At 43.6% G+C, this 21,127-nt stretch overlaps 1 protein-coding gene across 2 annotated transcripts in view; it reads right to left on the bottom strand.

The window, feature by feature from the left end:
• Window positions 1-18,593: 18,593 nt before the first annotated feature.
• STMN3 (stathmin 3) overlaps window positions 18,594-21,127 on the bottom strand; it is a 33,438-nt gene continuing 30,904 nt past the window's right edge. For both annotated transcript variants that reach the window (XM_063121093.1, XM_063121102.1), the window contains one exon: window positions 18,594-18,926. In XM_063121093.1, coding sequence (XP_062977163.1) covers window positions 18,867-18,926 — 60 coding nt within the window. In that variant the 3' untranslated portion in view covers window positions 18,594-18,866. The remainder of the gene's footprint in view (window positions 18,927-21,127) is intronic.

Here is a 21,127-nt window from a genome sequence, read left to right as displayed (position 1 = left end):
CTTTCTGAGACTTAGAGCATACACACACAGCAGTGGAAAGAGTATAGGGAACCTCTAAAAGCAATATACCTTTCCCTGGGCTGAAGCCCTTTCCTGGAGACATGAACTGGTGAGCGTTGCAACTCTTGGTCTCAGGTGAAAAGGAAAAGAATACAGGGAGCCTTAGATAGGGGAGGCAAAGCACTCTCCAAGGCAGCTTGTTCTGGCAAGCAGGAGTCTTAGGTCTCCCATGGCAAATAGCATCACTTCCAGTGCTTATGAGCAGTGATGTCACTGCTTTTCTCTAGATTGTGTAAAAACGGTCAGATTTTGGGGAAGCTCTCTCTCTCTTTTACCAGAAGCACAGTGCCATACTGCTGAATTGTCTAAGGCCACAGCTAGACCTAAGGTTTATCCCTGGATCGTCCAGGGGTCACACCTGTTCATCTAGGTGACACACAGGGGATCCAGTGCTCAGGCAGGGGCGAACCCTGGCTGATCCCAGGATAAACCTTAGGTCTAGCTGTGGCCTTAGACAATTCAGCAGTATGGCACTGTGCTTCTGGTAAAAGAGAGAGAACTTCCCCAAAATCTGACCGTTTTTACACAATCTAGAGAAAAGCAGTGACATCACTGCTCATAAGCACTGGAAGTGATGCTATTTGCCATGGGAGAAAGACATAACAGAAGAGGTGGTTTGGGGATGATGGCTGTACTTTATTTTAACAAAAGATGTCTTTACATAATAATGACTGCTTTAAAGACATGTGTCCAGGCTGGAATTTAACAATGGGAACATATTAGCATGTGCATGACCAGATATATTACCAGAGTGGTGTAGTGGCTAAGGTGTTGGACTGGGGGTCAGGAGATCCGGGTTCTCTGCCATGGAAACCCACTGGGTGACTTTGGATTAGTCACAGACTCTCAGCCCAACCCACCTCACAGGGTTGTTGTTGTGAGGATAACATGGAGAGGAGGAGGATTATGTACACCACCTTGGGTTCCTTGGAGGAAAAAAGGCAGGCTATAAATTAAATAAAATCACTCCTGCTATTCAGCATTCATATTCTGCTCAAGTTTACCCCCGCCTTTGTTTCAGGAATGCATTTGAAGAAGTCTATCAATGATTTCTTGACCTAGCCTTGTGTGATTAATCTCAGTCCCATCCTGTGTTTTTGCCTTCTGCTGGAGGTGGGGGATGAAGACGCCTGGACTTTTTTGGCTGCCTCAAAATGGAGTCAGTACTGCTCACAAGAGAGTTACTTTGTGACATTTTACTTTTTGTTGGTTTTTCGCAGTTGCACAAGAGTGCACTTTTAGCTGCCAGATACGTGTAGCCTTCCATTGACAATATCCTTGTGTGATTCAGCTGTCAAAGGGAACTAAATGCAGTATGAAAAAGTTTCAGTAGTTACTGCGAATGGGATCCATGAAAAGTTGGGGGGAGGGAAGGCTAGATCTCTTTTAAAAGGACTTGGTGGAGACTCGGGGAAGCGTACAATAGAAGCAGGGTACCCACAACTGTCAATTCAACACTTTAGAACCCTAAGGATCACCTTGCAAAGTGGGCCATCTTGTCCCCTTTTCCCAACCTGTCACTGTCAAATGGTGCACAAATTAGTCTATATGCAGACTTGTCAATTTTGTTGTATGTTTCATACTGCACTTCCTTCTCTTTGACAACTGAAACATACAAGGGTATTACCAAGGCAAAGCACATAGAATCATAGACTAGCAGAGTTGGAAGGTGCCTACAAGGCCATCGAGTCCAACCCCCTGCTCAATGCAGGAATCCACCCTAAAGCATCCCTGACAGATGCTTGTCCAGCTGCCTCTTGAAGGCCTCTAGTGTGGGAGAGCCCACAACCTCCCTAGGGAACTGATTCCATATCTGACAGGCGCACGTTCCTGGGATTAAGAGGGAAGAAGGAGAACAACTCATGGGTTCCAAAAGTAACCCACCCTGGGTAGCTTTTTCACAAGGTGGGTTGTCATGTGTGAATACGGCCTTTGTGTGTGTTGCAAACTAGGTCCCTTTTTACTGAATACCCATGCTAAAAGGCCACAGTCCAAGAGTCTTGCAGATATATCTATCTTTTTTACCCTTTAGTTTCACTGTTGCCCACTGGGAAGGCCTCACCGAAGGCAATGGAACAGCAGGGGTTCAAACCAAGCTGGTAGAGCAAATGGAAGTCATGAGAAAGGGACTCTGGTGGCTTGAACAGTCCTGAGAAACACAGCAGTTGCTGGAATATAGGAAGTACAGAGCATAAAACTGGCATGTCGGGCAGGAAGCAGTTTTTCTCAACAGTGATGCATCTCTTCAAAGTCTCCCAAGTGGCCCAGACAGAGAATGGAGTATCTGGTCTGTAATAAAACTAGGGAGGATTTTCCCATGGGGTGAGCTGTAGCGTATAGTTTCCCTTGGGGTGGAGTAGCAGTAAGGGTGCCTAATTAACTACCTCCCGTTCTAATCCAAAGACAACTGAAGGAACAGGGCAAGACAAAAGTAGAGGATTTTCTCCCCTTTGTGGTCATCAAGCCTGGCAGGCCCACCCCATACACTGTGATGGAGATTACAGGTGCAGGCATTTTTTTCAAGGAATAAAAGGGATGTCCACGGCTCTATTAATGGCTAGTTGAGCATCGGTAGAAGTTACTTGAATGTGCACTAGCAGGTGGCTCAGGTTGACTTTGTGAGATCTAAGGAGGTTGCTAGTTCCTTTAGTCACAAATGCTCAAAGTCTGGAAGCTGCAATGTCTGTCCACTTGCAGCTTACCAAGTTGGCCAAGAGATCTTTGTATGTTCAAAAAGATGGCCAACGCCTCGTGGTGGGCCCAGCAACAGTGGGTGAATGTGGCTCCTTATATGATCTGATGCACCTGCCATATTGTGCATCTTGCCAGCACAGAAGTTACAAGCAGCAACTCAAGTGGATTTAGGCTTGGTGTGAGATAACTGAAGGAATATACGGTGGGCAACTGGTCATGCTCAGGCAGCAACCCCAAAGATCTATGTTCTGCCCATCTACTCCCCACCATGTATGTATGAAAGGTGTCCAAACATGTAGATTCAGGGATTTAGACTAATCTCAGTTCTGAAATCGTAGGAAGCTGCCTTCTAACAAGTCAGACCATTGGTCCATCTACCAATGTATTGTCTACATTAACGGGATGGACTAGGGCGAGTCAGGAGGTTCAGCCTGATTGGTGGCAGCCTACTGTAATTCTTTTTGGGGAACCCTTATAATAAAGAAGAGGGGCTCCACCAGTAGGGAAAACGTCTCCCACCCTTTCTCCAGATCTTTCAAGCACTTGACTGGTCTTTTGTGGACTTCCCAGGCATAGCACTGCAGTAGAAGATCAATATTATTAGATGAATTAATAAAAATGGAGAGCTGTGGTTTCATACCAAGTTTATTTCTTTTTACCTCATTAATCACTTCTTTTGCACAACAACAACCTCAAGTTGACAATGAAATGCAAGTGGTAGATTTAAAGGAATCAGATAAGGCTCTCTTAAGAGTGTGAAAAGTCCATTCATGACACCATGACACCTTCTTCTGTCTGTCTGGAAAGGACTAAGACTTCACACACTGCATCCTAACAAGTGAATCTTGTGCAAGGCCAACAAAATTCAACCAGAATGGGAAGGAGGGCAGTCCCGAGGGGAACTGAAACACCACATAGGTTTGGGCAGCTGCACATATATTTGAAAGCCTTTCTGTAAACTGAGCCCCCATTTGCGCATGGAGGAGGCCACGGTTATAGTAATAATAAAACTCTTATATAGTGCTTCTCATACAGGAACACTTAAAACACCCACCATGAAAGAAAGTACCTCCATATTACATATGAAGAAGCTGCAAGACTTGCAGCTCAATCCTAATAAAAATTTGTTCTTTGCCCCCTTTGGTTTTAATAGGACATACTTTCAAGTATTGTAGCCTTAGTAACCGAAGGCTGCATATCTGTAAGAATAAGATTGTCAGCATTCTTGCCTTCTTTCTTTGTATATATTCATTTTTAGCATCCAGTGGCCACTAATCTCTTTTCACTGCACTCTACGTAAGCTTACAGATGGTAGAAGCCAAAATGTTCACCAGTGCTTGTGTTTGACATGGTTCAAGAGAGACTAGATCACAACGGTGTAGTTCATTCGTGGACTTTAATATGAAATCTGATGTACAATAATATCAATAGCACCATAAACAGCCATTCCTTGCTTCTTCAAGGATTTTTGTCTGTGCGTGTGTGGATTTTTGCTACACGCGCTTACTGATGCAGTACTTGCTGACTATATGTGCTTACTTGAATGCATATAGACACACAACCACATGAAGTGGAAGATCCTTAGAACAGTAATGTCCTGGACGGGGTTGCACTCTCCCTAAAGGATCGGGTCCGTAGTTTGGGGGTGCTCTTGGATCCAGAACTGTCACTTGAGGCACAGGTGAACTCAGTGGCAAAGAGCACCTTTTATCAGCTTAGGTTGATATACCAACTACGCCCTTATCTGGACAGAGATAGCCTAGCTACAGTGATCCATGCTCTGATAACCTCTCGCTTGGATTACTGCAATGCGTTATACGTGGGGCTGCCTTTGAAAATGGTCCGGAAACGTCAGCTGGTACAAAACAGGGCAGCCCATTTACTAACAGGGACTGGCCAGTGAGATCACATTACGCCAGACCTTTTACAACTTCATTGGCTGCCAGTCCAGGTCAGGGCCCAATTCAAAGTGCTGGTATTGACATTTAAAGACCTAAACGGTTTGGGGCCAGGTTATTTGAAGGAACGCCTCCTCCCATATGTGCCTGCCCGGACCTTAAGATCATCTACAGGGGCCCTTCTCCGTGAGCCCCTGCCAAAGGAAGTGAGGCAGGTGGCTACTAGGAGCAGGGCTTTCTCCACTGTGGCACCCCGGTTGTGGAACGAGCTCCCCAGAGAGGTCCGCCTGGAGCCTACACTGTACTGCTTTCGTCGCCAGCTGAAGACCTTTTTATTCTCCCAGTATTTTAACACTTAATTTTAACTTAAATTTAAATTTTACTGTTTTAACTCTGAATTTTAATCTTATAATCAACTTTGCTGTGTGGTTTTATCCTGGTTGCGCTTTTTATACTGTATTTCAAAATTGTGTTTTTAACCTGTTGGATGTTTTTTGTGGTTTTAATTTTTGTGAACCGCCCAGAGAGCTTCGGCTATTGGGCGGTATAAAAATGTAAAAAATAAATAAATAAATAAATAATGTAGGCTTGTGGAATGGAGTCGGCCTTGTCTCGGGTAACAGCCACTTTGCCCTAAGAGGTGACAATTGGGGCCCACCACTCCTCCCTCAAGCTTGCTGATACAGCAACAAAATGATGCTTGAAATGAAATTTTCCAAACTGAATGGACAAAGACTATCAGATCATAGAACTTGCTGCTTGAGAAGTTCTTTTTTGTTTGCTTTTATATATATATACAAGGCAGATCGGTTGCTCTCTTAAAATAAGTGGGAGATTTGGTGCTTGGAACATGACACAGACTGCGGTAGCCCTTTTTCTTGGAATTGCTCATAATAAAGACTTTTATGCCTAACTGCACAATTTATTCTCTCCCACGGGGCAGGCTCACCCAGTTTGCATATGGAAATGTGGCAACCAGACTTTGAAAATGTATTCCCAGTTCCTAAGCATTGTTGTTTCTGTTGTTTTCTTGTACCTAAAATAAACTAGAGAAACTGCTGATGCCCCCCCCACATTAATTTTGGTTGCTGTGACAGGTAATTCAGCTCATAATCTCCCAAAGTAGCACGCACATCAGCAGCACGCCAGATATTGTGTTAAGATGTAGAACTGTATCTAGGCAGGGCTGTACGAGAAAAAATTCCAGTTCTGTTTCCAGAAAATTGGAAATACTGCGAGTGAGACCTGCAAAACGTCGTTGCAGTGCGGACGGGCCCCGGCTTTCCATTGCCCCCACTCCCAGCAGTAAGTCTGCATTTTGTAGCGGCTGAATGCGTTCAATCCTCAATAGTCTGTTTTGGGGGTTTGCCCTTAGTCGTCTCCCCCCCTCCATGAAATATTTTTTGTACTTCTGCAAACTTTGGGGTTCCTTTGAGCTTGCTGATACATCCCTGTTGCGTGTGGGTGGTGCTATTTTGGCTACATAAGAAATGGTGCTCAGAGAATTGAGTTTGCTTTTAGTGTAGAATATTAGCAACAAACAGGGATACATGGGAGTGACAGCAAAAAAAGCATTAAGACAGAAAGAAAACGGATGAAAAGGCAAACGTCCCTGTTCTAAGACAAACCACTTCACCCTTAGTAGTCCTAGGAAGCAAATGGAAGCCAATTTAATTGTGGATCTGTGTAGCAGAGGTAAGAATTCTTTGTCGTCAAACAGGTGCTTGCTCATTTTATTTATGCCACCTCTTCAGATGTGTTTGCACCATCAGTAAGAGGCCCTTTTAAGCATATACCGTAATTCAAAATCTATTCAGTGATATTAAAAAAAAACATTTCTTTTGACACACATGTTGATACTGGGCACACTTATTCCTTGGCCTCCCTGATGCATTCAATTGTACAGCTCTCCTCTCTCATCTCACTATTGCCCCGCTCGTGCTCTTCACTCCTCTGATGCCATGTTTCTCGCCTGCCCAAGGGCCTCTACTTCCCTTGCTCGGCTTCGTCCATTTTCTTCTGCTGCCCCTTATGCCTGGAACGCTCTTCCAGAACATTTGAGAACTACAAGTTCAATCGCAGCTTTTAAAGCTCAACTAAAAACTTTTCTTTTTCCTAAAGCTTTTAAAACTTGATGTTGTGCGGACTTTATACTGTTAGTTTTACCCTACCCTGTGCCTGCTTACCCTACCCTGTGCCTGTTGGCATTCTCTTCCCCTCCTTATTGTTTTACTATGATTTTATTAGATTGTAAGCCTATGCGGCAGGGCCTTGCTATTTACTGTTTTACTCTGTACAGCACCATGTACATTGATGGTGCTATATAAATAAATAAATAAATAAATAAATAATAATAATAATAATAATAATACATCTGCTTATTACATCATTATGATAATGACTGGTGCAAATATCCACCTGATAACATGCTGGTTTTCTTTATAACATCAGCATAACCTCAACTAACCTATCCTTGGACACACCTGCTATATTTCACAGCACTGAAAGAGTGCAGGACACGGAATAACGGGCTCAAGTGTCTGGAAACAAAGCCCTATGAAGAGAGACTGAAAGAACTGGGCATGTTTAGCCTGGAGAAGAGAAGATTGAGGGGAGACATGATAGCACTCTTCAAATACTTCAAAGGTTGTCACACAGAGGAGGGCCAGGATCTCTCCTCGATCCTCCCAGAGTGCAGGACACGGAATAACGGTCTCAAGTTAAAGGAAGCCAGATTCCAGCTGGACATCAGGAAAAACTTCCTGACTGTTAGAGCAGTACGACAATGGAACCAGTTACCTAGGGAGGTTGTGGGCTCTCCCACACTAGAGGCCTTCAAGAGGCAGCTGGACAACCATCTGTCAGGGATGCTTTAGGGTGGATTCCTGCATTGAGCAGGGGGTTGGGCTCGATGGCCTTTTAGGCCCCTTCCAACTCTACTATTCTATGATTCTATGAGTTAAGATGAAGGAAATAGATGAAAGAAATTCTTCATATCTAAATGACTGCCATAGGTAGATTTCATTAGCTAAAGACTGGGGCATGTTCATTGCTTGATTGAAACATGGCACAATGACTTTTATAGGCTATCTCGGATCCCAAACCTCAGAACGTCCATGTCACCTAAAACAATGCTTTTCGATGAGGCCAGTTCACAATGGGCTAGTCATTGTGTAGAAGATGCACACACATCTGAATCAGCCCTGAGGCTACAATCCTATACCTTGGAAGTAAGCCCTCTTGAACTTAATGGGACTTCCTTTTGCATGGACATATATAGGATTGGTGCTCGAAGCCTTCCAGTGATTACATATATTAATGGTCTTCAGAAGGCAAAATATTCTTTGAGCCTACACAAGAAAATCAAGACCAGTGAAGCATCATTTACTAGGTAGATTAGGAATGCTGTAAGAATTCTAAAGACACCCCCCCCAAAAAAGTTAAGGTGAAACAGCCACAGAAGATGTTAGGCTGGGGGATTGTAGGGTCAGGAAGTTGAAGGGGAAAAAATGCAGAGAAGAGGATACTGCTGTCTAATGAAAGCTCACCAGTACCTTAGAATCATAGAATCATAGAATAGCAGAGTTGGAAGGGGCCTACAAGGCCATCGAGTCCAACCCCCTGCTCAATGCAGGAATCCGCCCTAAAGCATCCCTGACAGATGGTTGTCCAGCTGCTTCTTGAAGGCCTCTAGTGTGGGAGAGCCCACAACCTCCCTAGGTAACTTGTATACTGTTACTAAGAAACAGACTGGATCACCTAGACTTCAGTGCCATAACAGAGGACATGTGATGTGGACCTTTCAAAATGTCAGCCCCTTGAGGAATTTTTTTCAGTTACCCTTTTCCTCTCAACGTCCTTTGAACAGATTTTTCCAGCTCCTACCCAAGCTACTATTTAATTCCCCTGCTTTTTGTTTGTTTTGATGTATGTTGTGCCCCCAAATCTCTGGCTTTCTTTCTATGTGAAAGCCCCCAGCTGCTTGAGTAAGAAACAAGACTGCAGTGCACTGGTATTTGCTCTTTCGGCTTATAGAGATGGCCTTGTTCTCACCAAGACGTAGCTGAGAGCTATACCAATTGAGGTTCTTGGTGGGGGCTCACATAGTGAATACTGCTGTACACACACACGCACACATCCCTGTATATAAAATACTACAGTCATCAGAAAAAGTTTGTGAACCCTGATAAGAATTATGCAAATGCCATAGTTTTACCAAGAATCAAAACCAGTCCTTTCCTAATTATCCAACAGGGTTGATAGTAGGGCTGTGCTCTGCTTCGCTTCGGAGCGTAGAAGCGATAGCGAGGCGGCTTGATTTGCCTCCGACAAAGGTGAAGACGAAGCGGGTCGGGGAGGGCTGCGGATCGAGGCAAAGAGGATTGAGACCAAGAGGATCCTTCGCCTCAATCCGGAGCTCCGAAAGCAAGGTAAGTGGGGGTTTACCTGGCACTGCTGCAGCCTGTGTGGCGACGGCGGCAGAGCCGGGTAAGGGGGCAGAGGGGAAGGGTTTTGCCTAAGTCCGTCGCGTTCTGGCAGTGGCTTCACCTGAGCCCGAGGACTCAAACCGGAAGACCAGGCCGCAACCGCGGCCTGCCCTTCCGCTTTGAGCCTTGGCCTCAGGTGAAACCGCTGCTGGAACGTGACAGACGCAGGTAAGGAGGGAGGGGGGCCTTACCTAGCGCCAGTGCCGCCACCGCAGTCCTTGCGGTGATGGCAGCGGAGCCGGGTAAGGGGGCAGGGTGGAAGGGTCTTACCTGAGTCTGTCGTGTTCCGGCAGCAGCTTCACCTAAGCCCGAGGACTCAAACCGGAAGACCAGGCCGTGGCTGCCTGGTCTTCCTGTTTGAGACCTCGGGCTCAGTTGAAGTAGCCGCTGGACTACGACGGATGCAGGTAAGGGGGGAGGAGGGAGGGGGCCTGCTGCCACCGCCACTGCGGAGCTCCAATTGGATCCGGAGCTCCGCAGTGGAGCGGACCATAGGCGGATCGATGCAGGATGGAGTGGACCCGATCTGGAATTTGTGGATTGGGTGCGAAGCAGATCGGGGGGTCCGTGCACAGCCTAGTTGATAGTAACCAATTAAATGAGAAATCAGCTCAATTAAAGAGAATAATTAGAATCAGATGTTTAAGTACTTACGTAGATTTGGGGAGGTGAGTTAGGGGACACCATATAAAAGGATCAGAAACTTTGTGAGTTTGGTCTTCACCATACGGTTGTGTGCAAACATGTCATGCCGGAATCAAAAGACATCTCTGAGGACCTCAGAAAAGTAGTTATTGCCTCAGGACTTGGACAGCTTGCCTACACTGACACAACCATGAATTCTGTAGTATATCAGAAGATTCTAGAGAAGAATGTCATGCTATCCAACCGTGAATTGAAGCCGAACCGAAAGTGGGTCATGCAACAAGACAATGATCCTAAACATACAAGCAGATCTACAAAAGAATGGCTGCAGAAGAAGCAATTCCGTGTTTTAGAATGGCCTAGTCAAAGTCGGGACCTAAACCTTATCAAAATGTTGTGGCAGAAATTGAAGCGAGCTGTTCATGCAAAGAAACCCTCAAATGTCACGGAGCTGAAGAAGTTCTGTAAGGAAGAATGGGCCAAAATTCCTTAAAACCGATGTAAGGGACTGACCAACAGTTTCGGGAAATGGTTACTTCAAGCCATTGCTGCTCAAGGGGGTGCCACCAGGTCCTGAATCTAAAGGTTCACATGGATATTGAATGCTGAATCAGTTGTGGATAGATAAATGTTGAAAAAGCATCATGCTTGTGTGTCATTTGTTTCATCAGGTTATCATTCTCTATCCAGGATTATGAGGTTAGATTAAGGTAATAGAAGCATAGAAGCATAGAATCGCAGAGTTGGAAGGGGCCTATAAGGCCATCCAGTCCAACCCCCTGCTCAATGCAGGAATCCACCCTAAAGCATCCCTGACAGATGGTTGTCCAGCTGCCTCTTGAATGCTTCTAGTGTGGGAGAGCCCACCACCTCCCTAGGTAACTGATTCCATTGACGTACTGCTCTAATTTCATTGTCGTACCGACCTAATAACATTTTAGGTTGGAAATATGTGACAATCCTAAGGGGTTCATAAACTTTTTCTCACCAATGTAGATGTTCGGTAGATATAACCCAACTCTCTGATTGAAATTGTAGTTTTCCACGTGCAAAGACTGGTTTTACATAGAGGAGCACTCAAACATGTGAGCCCCCACTGGCAGCCTGTAGTAGTACAACTCATAGTTTTACCACCTCAGTGAGAACTAAGTGTTGGACATTTTGTCTCAACCCATGCCCAAAACAAAATGCTTCTGAACCCAAGTAGCTAACTCCCAGAGTGAATGCCGCTTTCAAGTCTGTGCTCATGACTATGACATTTTCGGTTGTCGTCAGCATTATAAATCACGATCAGCCTTCATAACCATAGTACCAAAACCAGAATTTACAGCAAGTCAGAATTGCACACCAAGCAAACACCCAGCACCACAGCAAGCAAAACATCACGAACACCTTGCAGTCATTTTCACAGGTCCTACTAGACCACCAGGACACCGACGACTGTACCCACTTCTTCCACATAAAATCTTATTTTCCCTTAAAATTTCCTTTTATTTAAACATTTTAAAATGTATCATCACTATAGTATGGATGAAATGATTCTGCATTATAAACAGGTGCTCGTCTAGGGCAGCTGTTAGTTAGAAACGATTCGTTAGCAAGGGCATTCAAGCCCAGTTCTTCTTTCGTAACCCAAAGCACACCCCTTCACAACCCTGTCTGATGTCTCTAACAATTCTGTCTTGCTTCTTATACAAGAGACATTTCTGTGTGGCATGGCAGTGGCCCCTTTCTTTGGATACATAGCTTTCCATTAATGCCCTGGTACTCCCAGTCGGAGGACCAGATGCCTGCTGGGGAAGGTGCACAGTTCCACCTGACTTCCAGCCAATTTTGGTCTGTGCCTTGATCGGGTCAGCTGGCTATGTATTCACCTGCCCCTGCCCTGCTGAATGGCTGTATCTCACCCATCCAACTTGTTGCACTGCCGAGTGGCACTCTAGATCTCGGTGTCTACTCCCTTTCTTAAATGATTTCATTGAGCCTGCTTCTTTTTCTGCCCCGGTGACCCCAGGCTGATCAATGTGGAGCAGCCTTGCCTGTCCCATTTCTGAACTCCAAAGAGTAGCAGTTCGCATAAAAACTCTTGCCACTAAAGGAGTAGTGGCTGCAAAACACAGAGAAGAAACACAAGATTATGTCAACGTCAACATTGATGGCCCCAAATGGCACCATGGTGGCGCATTAAACCCATTATCCGGATGTCTAAAAAGGCACAACTGGGACCTGGCCAGAAACCACAAAGACTGGAATCATTGTGGATCCAAGAGAACTTAAAAAAAGAACAGTATGAAACAGAGAGGGAGAGATACCAGGCCAGCGTTTTCCCCAATGGTGACCGAGCAGAGCCATTGTTGATCTGTGACCAATATAAATTGAACTCTGTTTGATGTAGGCTGAAATGCCAGTTTAGGTGTGGACTTACTAGGCAAGTCATTGTCCCGCCGACTTAGTTTCCCATCTTAAAAATTGGAATTACGACAAAGTTGTTATGGGAGAGAACAGCATTACACTGCATTGCTCTGTTTACTAAACATGCCACAAGATAAATAACAACAATAACCAGGACAACAGCCTTGCATACAGATAGGATCATTCTCTGCTAGCCAGCACAACAGCAAGCCTACATTACTCAGGTACCATGACATTGAATAAAAGAACTCCACTGGAACGGGCAAGAGGCAAATCTTCAGGTGTGAAGTCCTGGAATGCATTCTGTGCTAGGTTGTATTACTAGAGACAAGAGGTTCGCTTTCCATGCCTTTGGTGTATTGTTGAGGACTGTCTCAATCGACAACACAGCCTCCTCTGGTGTCGTGTCTAACCCTACTGCCCCTGTTTTGGGAGACAATGTTTCAGGTAATCAATCAGAATCAGATTCAGAACTAGAAGACGCAGCACCAGACACCAGCCAGCCTGTACCAGTGGGGGAGGAAGCTCTCACGGGCGATTCCCCAGCTGGGAGTCAGCCCCCTCCAGAGCTTATTTCCTCAAGGCCAAATCCTACGCACCCGGTGAGAAGTGAGCCTTCTTCCGGAGAAGAGTGTCCCGACAAGCTAGCTGATGCTAGGGTCTGCCGGAAGCTCAAACGCACAGGGCGGAAGGAAGGCGTGAGAAAGTCTGTGAGATTGCGCCAGAACCTGCCTCCGCACCAGGCTCTCTGAAGTTACGGGCGTTTGGGAAGTGGCTTCCTATTCTTCTTGAGCAGACAATGGTCTTGCTTAGTTTGCATAGTTTTGCCTAGGGGGACGTTTCCAAGAGGTTAGACTCTATTCAGGTAGAAGAGAAGTTTGTTGCTTAATAAAAGCTTTGTGGATTACCTAGCAGGCCTCATCATTTGCCTCCCATCAAAAGCAGGAGTTTTCTGAGAAACACGACATCTGGGGCATGAAGATATTCCTTAAATATTGTCATAATGGGATCAATGAAAAGTTCCCAATTTTCCAGATGGACTTGGTGACATATTAATAGGTTTGAAAGAGTTGTAAGAAAGGAAAAGTTGCTATGCCTAGTATTTTACTGCTGGAGAGTCCCAAGTCCTTTTCTGGTGTGTCAGTTAAGCAGTGAACAAATCAAAATAAAACCCTCTTTTGCACTAATTACAGTGGTGAGACAAAGTTTGTGAACCCTAACAATAATTATGTAAATTCCACAGTTTTACCAAGATAGCCTTCATGAATCAAAACCAATCCTTTTTTTAATATCCAATAGGGTTGATGTTAATAAATTCCATGTCTTGTGAAATAAAACGATGTATAAATTAGGCAAACAACGAGTCCTTAAGAGTCAGGGTATGTGCAAAAGTTGCGTCAGCTCAAAGAGAATAATCAGAATCAGGTGTTTAATTAATTAGGTAGATCTTTGCAGGTGTGTTTGGGAGGCCCCACCCTATAAAAGGATCTGAAATTTTGTGAGATTGGTCTTCACCGTACGGTGGTATAGAAACACGTTGTGTCATGATCAGAAGACATCTCTGAGGACTTCAAAAAAGCAGTTATTGCTCATCAGTCTAGAAAACATTTCTAAGGATTTGAGGCACCACTGTCAGACAGATAGTCTACAAATGGAGAAAGTTCAAAACCACAGTTATTCTACCCAGATGTGAATGTCCTACCCAAATCTCTCCAAGAACAAACCGGCACATCATCCAAGAAGTCAAAAAGAACCCCAAAGTAACATCCAAGGATCTGCAGGCCAGTTTTGCCCTTACTAATGTTCAGGACTCAATGATCTGAAAAAGACTGAACAAGAATGGTGTTCATGGGATGATAGCCAGGAGGAAATCACTGCCGCCTGAACAAAAAGAACATCGCCGCTTGACTGAAGTTCACTGAAGATCACATAGAAGATCGACAAGACTTCTAGAACACTGTTCTCTGGACAGATGAGTCAAAGGCAGAACTTTTGGGGCTCAATGAGAAAAAATATTTTTGGTGAAAAAGAAACACTGAATTTGAACAGAAGAACCTCATCCCAGCCATCAGGCATGGTGGTGGGAATGTGGTGGTTTGGACCACCTTTGCTATCTCAGGACTTGGACAGCTTGCCAACACTGATACAACCATGAATTCTGCAGTGTATCAGAAGATTCTAGAGGAGAATGTCAGGCCATCCATCCGTGAGCTAAAGCTGAACCGAAAGTGGATCATGCAACAAGTCAATGATCCTAAACATACAAGCAGATCTACAAAAGGCTGTGGAATGAGCTCCCTAAGGAGGTTTGCTTGGCTCCTACATTATATGCCTTTAGACGCCAGGTGAAGACCTTTTTATTCTCCCAGTATATTAACAGTCTATAAATTAATTTTAACCTTGCTGTTTTAAATTTGTATTTTAAATTTGTATTTTTGCATTGCTGCTGTTTTTATCTTGGTTGTGCTTTTATATTGTATTTTATATTATAGTTTTATACTGTTGTGTTGTTTTGAATTGTCTTAATTTTGTGAACCGCCCATACACATTAAAACAGATTAAAACATACCATACATGATTAAAACATCTTTAAAACATCCTTAAAACATTCTAAAATTTCTCTGGATAGGCCTGCCAGAATAGATCAGTCTTTATTGCTTTTTTAAATTCTAAAAGACTGTCAAATAGTCTATAAATAAATTTTAATTTGGTGTTTTAAATTTGTAATTTTGCATTGCTGCTGTTTTTATCTGGTTGAGCTTTTATATTGCGTTTTATATTATGGTTTTATACTGTTGTTTTATACTTTGAATGCTTTTAATTTTTGTGAACCGCCCAGAGAGCTCCGGCTATTGGGCGGTATAGAAATGCAAGAAATAAATAAATAATAAATAAATAAATAAAAAGAATGGCTGCAGAAGAAGAAATTCCATGTTTAAGAATGTCCTAGTCAAAGTCCAGACCTAAACCCCATTGAAATGTTGTGGCAGGACCTGAAGCCAGCTGTTCATGCAAGAAAGCCCTCAAATGTCACTGAGTTGAAGTAGTTCTGTAAGGAGGAATGGGCCAAAATTCCCCCAAACCAATATGAGACACTAACCAACAATTTCAGGACATGCTTACTTGAAGTCATTGCTGCTCAAGGGAGTACTGCCAGGTACTAAACCTAAAGGTTCACCTGGACATTTGGTGTGATGGCATGGGATGCTGCAAACTTGATAAAGCTAAGCAGGTCTAGGCCTCGTCAGTTTCTGGAAGGGTGACTACCAGGGAACCCCATGTACATTGATTCCTGCATTGAGCAGGGGGTTGGACTCGATGGCCTTGTTAGGCCCCTTCCAACTCTATGATTCTATGAAATATTGAATGTTGAATCAGTTTTGGATAAATAAATGTCGAAAAAACATCATGTTTGTGTGTCATTTGTTTAATCAGGTTATCTATTGTTCATTTACTAGGCTTATGGGGTTAGAATAAGATCTAATAACATTTTAGGTTGGAAATATGTGACAATCCTAAGGGGTTCATAAACTTTTTCTTGCCACTGTAGCACACCCTGAATCCTTTGTGCTGTTGACAGTGAAGTTTAGATACTTTCTCCCCTCTGTACATGGATGAAGAAATTTATCATGGTTAGTTCTCTAGAAATCTGGACAAGCAGCTGGACAAGCATCTGTTGGGGATGCTTTAGGGTGGATTCCTGCATTGTGCAGGGGGTTGGACTCGATGGCCTTGTAGGCCCCTTCCAACTCTGCTATTCTATGATTCTATGATTCTATGAAGCCATTTCTGGCACTGAAAATATGAATTCATACTCTTGTGACACCCCTGGCAAATCTTCACAGTACGATTTACATACCTACAAAGTGGTTCTTTGCCTGAAGGACAAAGAACCCATAATCAGTCCAATCTGTGTCCTTGGTCTTAATGCACAATGAACCACACAGTGACATCAGATTTTGTCCCATATCTGTGCCAGTCTCTTTCCTCCCTACAGGGCACTGCCAAAAAAAACCCTCCTGACTCCATAAATTACGCTTTTTGGTCTCAGCTTCCATCTGTGAAATGGCATATTTGCAGGAACATGCATCTGAGCGCCTGACTTGCCAAAAAAGACTTGCATTAAAAAAAATCCACATACACATAAAATGTACACCAACCATAGGCACTAAAGGCTGCAATTTTACTCACACATACTAGAAAGTAATCCCCATTGAACTCAATAGGAAATACTTTTAAGTAAACATGCAAGGAATCAAGCTGCACAAAAGACGACCACCCTATTAAGACTTCCCTTAGCGTGCAATTCTGTCCACTTCCGCGATAAATCTCCTCATGCCAGACCTAGTTTTGCATTGGAACTAGCATCCATCCATTCAGGTGCGGTGATGCAAGGCAGCTTATATTATTATTTATCATTTCTACAGCACAGTTCAGTGTCGAAAGTGTTTGAGAGTTCTTATTTATCCTCACAGCAACCATGGTATAGCTTAGAGCAGCCTTCCTCAACCTGGGGCGCTCCAGATGTGTTGGACTACAACTCCCAGAATGCCCCAGCCACTGGGGCATTCTGGGAGATGCAGTCCAACACATCTGGAGTGCCCCAGGTTGAGGAAGGTTGGCTTAGACCAAGACAATAACTCTCTAAGACCACTCAGTGAACTGCTTGGCAGAGTGGGAAATTGACAGCAGATTTCTCACAACCAGGCCAACACAGATCCAGTCTAATAGCTGATGCCTACGGTACTTTTTAAACTCCAATAAAAAAGTGTCTGGGTTTAATTGTCAAAATACATGCTCTGCAAAGTTCAGCAAGGAATGGCAGACATATATATGAATGGCTGAGTTTTCCTGAACTAAATACAGAAGTAGGAACTAGATCTTTTCCCAATTGCTGCTTCTGTATACTTGGGAGTTGGGCTGAACCTGGCTACTTAAATGTGCATATGGTGTTAAACACTTAATTTAAATTTGTTTCATATTTAACTTTTGAAAAGTAGGATAAAGTCTTTTTCTTCCATCAAGCATTTGGGGGAGGTTGGGCGAGTTTGTTTTCTCTGGCTGCAGTATTTTTGGATTTTGTAGCAATTCAAACAGTATTTTGCTCCCTTGCGTTCTTTTACTGATTTTATACTGTGAGTTGAAACACGAGCACATAGGAAATAGGAGGAAAACATTCTCGGTTGATAATGCCATTCATATATTTTCTCATTTACATCTTGGGCACTTTTCCGATCCAATTTTTAAAAATGGAAGCGTCAAACAGACTCTTCAACTATTTAGGAATATATCTGACATTGCTACCAGTTACACAGAACCACACACCTTACTTTGGTGGGGAGGCACTACTGCAATCAAAACATCCAACACTTTTGCATTTTTATCCGTGCAATTTCACAATCCAAAGGGACGCACCCGTTCTGTTTGCTCCTCTGTCTCGTTTTCTAAGCAGTCTTCCCTCCTCACCTATTTGAAGCTGCAACTATCAGATATGGTTAAAGGGTTCTTTATGGCCTTTACTACAATGTACTACCTAAAAAATACAGATCCTCATAATCATTACTCAAATCCACCTCCTGTAACGCTTCCATCCTTAGGGAGAGGTGTGGTTTAGTATTTCCACTGACAATGTTTAGCTAAAGCTCTACAGGTTGGGGTGGAGCCATGCACTTTTTAGTTTTGCATGACATGAGTCACAATATTGAAAGCCTACTGTCAGAAATATGGCAAGTACCTTGTATTTACTACGGAGCCTGGTTTCGATCATGCGGTAACTCTGCTTAGCCCATGGTTTTTAGCCCTGAAGAGAACACTTCTCAAAATAAAATGTAACTCTATCTATAGGCATGATTATGTCTGAGACTAAAAAGACAGCAAATCATGCTCTTTGATTCTCCAAGTTCAGGACTCCTAGCAAAATTCACCACCAGCTGCAAATCAGTCAACAGAAAGCAAGGACTCAGCTGGAGGAGACTGTTTTTAACCAAATCCCCCAATCATCCAGTCCGTACTCTAGCCACCAAGAAAGCAATGGGTTCATTAGGGCCCTTTCACACATTACATGGTATTCAGTAGTAAACCAAAGCCTATCCTGGTTGGAGTGTACATGTACAATGCACTGGTTGGCAAACGTACAGCTGTCCTCGCTTTGCGTTTCAAGTGTACACTTTAAACAAGTGTATGCCTAAAAAACATGTGATGTGTGAAATTGGCCCTGTTGCCCTCCGTGACAAGGAAGGACCCTTTATTGTCCAAGCCCATGTCGATACTGGACTTGGGACAAATGTCAAGAACCATGAATGGTTCTTACGGAACAGGCCACATCATTGCAACATTGCTGAACGCGGTCAATGTATCGTCTAAATTCTTGTGCATTATTTAAGGGTGGTTGTGTGTGTTTTTCTGAAGAAGAGCCCAAAGAGAAGCTGGTTTATGGATTCTATATTTAATGTGTGTGAACTAGTTGCTATTCTGTTGAGCGGTCCCTATGAACCTCCACAAGTTAAGGATACAGAGAGGATAGAGATATGGAGCTTGGTACACCAGAGGGAGGGTGGGGGGGGGATGGAAATGGAGAAATCAGATGTTGCCTTGTCTAGACAAAAAAAAAAGTGTTGGGATTTGTTTGTTAGTTATTAGGAAGCAGGTGCTAGTTGTGTAGAAAAGCCCTTTATCCTGAAATCTCTTCCCGTTGCTCCTTGTTCCTGCGCACCTCAGCTGCATGCAGTTCCTGAAAGACATGAAAAAGAGACGTAGAAATAATAGAGGGATGGTGACCTGCATAGAGATGTGAAGGCCAGGAAAAAAACCGGAAAAATTCAGGAAAAAAACGGGGGTTTTTTCTGTTTTTTTCTGAAGCCTTTTTTGTTTTTTCCGAAAAATTGGAAAAAATGAAGAAAAAACGGATTACGGGATGTTTTATTTTACCATAATGAATAAAATGTTTAAGACAAGGTGTTCAGATATTTACTTCTCCAAATGATTTCTAAAAAATGTACAGTATCAGATTATTACAATTACAAGTCCTAGGTTGCAAACTGAGACTACAACTCTCAAATGCAAGAGCAAGATGCATTTCTGTCTCTAGGGGGCAGCACTGCCATGGAAGCAGAGACTGAAACTGATACTGATAGCTATAGGTCAGAAAATGAGTCTGATTAAATTTCATGCATATTCATTGAATCTTGGTGTCCGTCCCCCCCCATTTTTCTCAGGTTTTTATGGGAATGGGGGCTTTATGTCTTCACACTGGAGGACTAGCGGAGACATAAATAATTTTCTTTGTTAGTAATGTTGGTGGTTTCTTCTGTTGTTTTTTAAAATTGTTTTTTGCCTGCTCCTCATAAATTGGCAGAACCAAAGAGGTTCCTTACAGTTCAGGTGTTCCTAACAGTTCAGGAGCTTGTAGCTCCATTTGTTACCAAAAAAAGTAAAAGTAAATTAAATTTGTAATAATTGTCCCCCCCCCCAAAAAAAAATCATTTTTCTCAGTTCTAACTTTTGCTCCCTAAGACCTCAGCTGCTTTTCTTGCCAAAAATGCTTTCTCACCGATTTCCAACAAATCCTATAGGTGAGAGCCTGGTTAACTTCTTACAGCAGAAGCACAGTCTTGTGGCATCTTAAAGGCTAACGCTTAAGTCAAACCAAAGGCCAAAGTAGATATGCCAGTGAGGGGCTTGTGACTGGATCTCCGGCGTAATTATTTTTAAAGGGTATTAAATGCAGCTGTGGAGGAGGGAATCAGGGGGCAAGTCTACACCTAGGGTCCGGAGGGAAAAGATTTTGTGATATGGTGATTGCAAGATTCTCCCCCTCAATTTACACATGGCGTGCGACATCCCGGGAGGAAGAGGACGTTGTACCCGCCATTTTTTTTTTATCCGAAATGAGAGCAGGAGCGCTCCTATGAAAAAGGTTTAGTTGTTGTTTTTTTAAATACAACTCCTGTTCCCCCCATCCGAGCTCTGTGCCCAGTTCCTGGCTCCGCACATTTACTCACGAGGAGCCGGGACGAAACTGGGATGGCAGCCCACACCTCCCGCGGTCTCGGAATGATCCTGAGACCATGGGAAAAACTGGGATTAAAATGAAGGGATCCCTCCCTGCCGCTGGGATCTCCTGTACGTCATGTGGACGCACAGCGATGATCCTAGGGCGATCCCCGGGATATCGCGCTGTCTAGCCACGCCCAAGGTTTTAGTGCATTTCTCCAATCAAAATCATTCCCCACCCCGAGGGCTGCTACTTGCTCCAAAAGGCTACCTGTACTCTTTATCCTGTGAACAGAATAATCAGTAGAAGGGGGCAGGAGAAGGCAATAGATTCAGATTAGAGAATCGTTCAATACTGGAAAAAAGACATGGGGGAAAATCACACTTCCTGCCTGCTGCAGTTGCATTTGTCTTTTTAAAAAACAAAAATTATTTATTTATTTATTACATTTCTAAAACAAAACACAGCCCACTAGATCTGATCACAGATCTCCCACTGTCCCACAGATCTCCCACCCTCAATCTAATGTTTGAAACTGTTTAAAAGTTGTCCGATTTGCAGTAGCTACGGGGGGGGGGGGGGGAATCTAAGTTCATTTCGTTAAGCCTGTGACCCTGTTTGGATATAATGCTGACAATTCCCGGGTTGTTTAACCCAGAAATCATGGGCACAAGTGGAGCATGTGAGCTCCGCACTCGTTTCCACTTTTAATCAACAATCCAGGAATGTCCTTTTTGCTGGGTTACGTCGTGATGTCTGAACCCGGAAACTCTGGGTTGTTTTTCAGTTACACATCCCAAAGTTAACTCAACAATTGCCCATGGTTAGTTGTTGGGTTAACTCTGGACTGTTTAACCTATAAACAATCCAGAGTTTCTGAGTTTGGATGCCACAAAACAATGATGTTTCTGGGTTGATTTAAAGCAGAAATGATGCAT

This window comes from Elgaria multicarinata, chromosome 1 (assembly GCF_023053635.1).
Source record: "Elgaria multicarinata webbii isolate HBS135686 ecotype San Diego chromosome 1, rElgMul1.1.pri, whole genome shotgun sequence".
In the NCBI taxonomy this organism is placed as follows: domain Eukaryota; kingdom Metazoa; phylum Chordata; class Lepidosauria; order Squamata; family Anguidae; genus Elgaria; species Elgaria multicarinata.
This window is presented reverse-complemented; position numbering and strand designations above follow the sequence as displayed.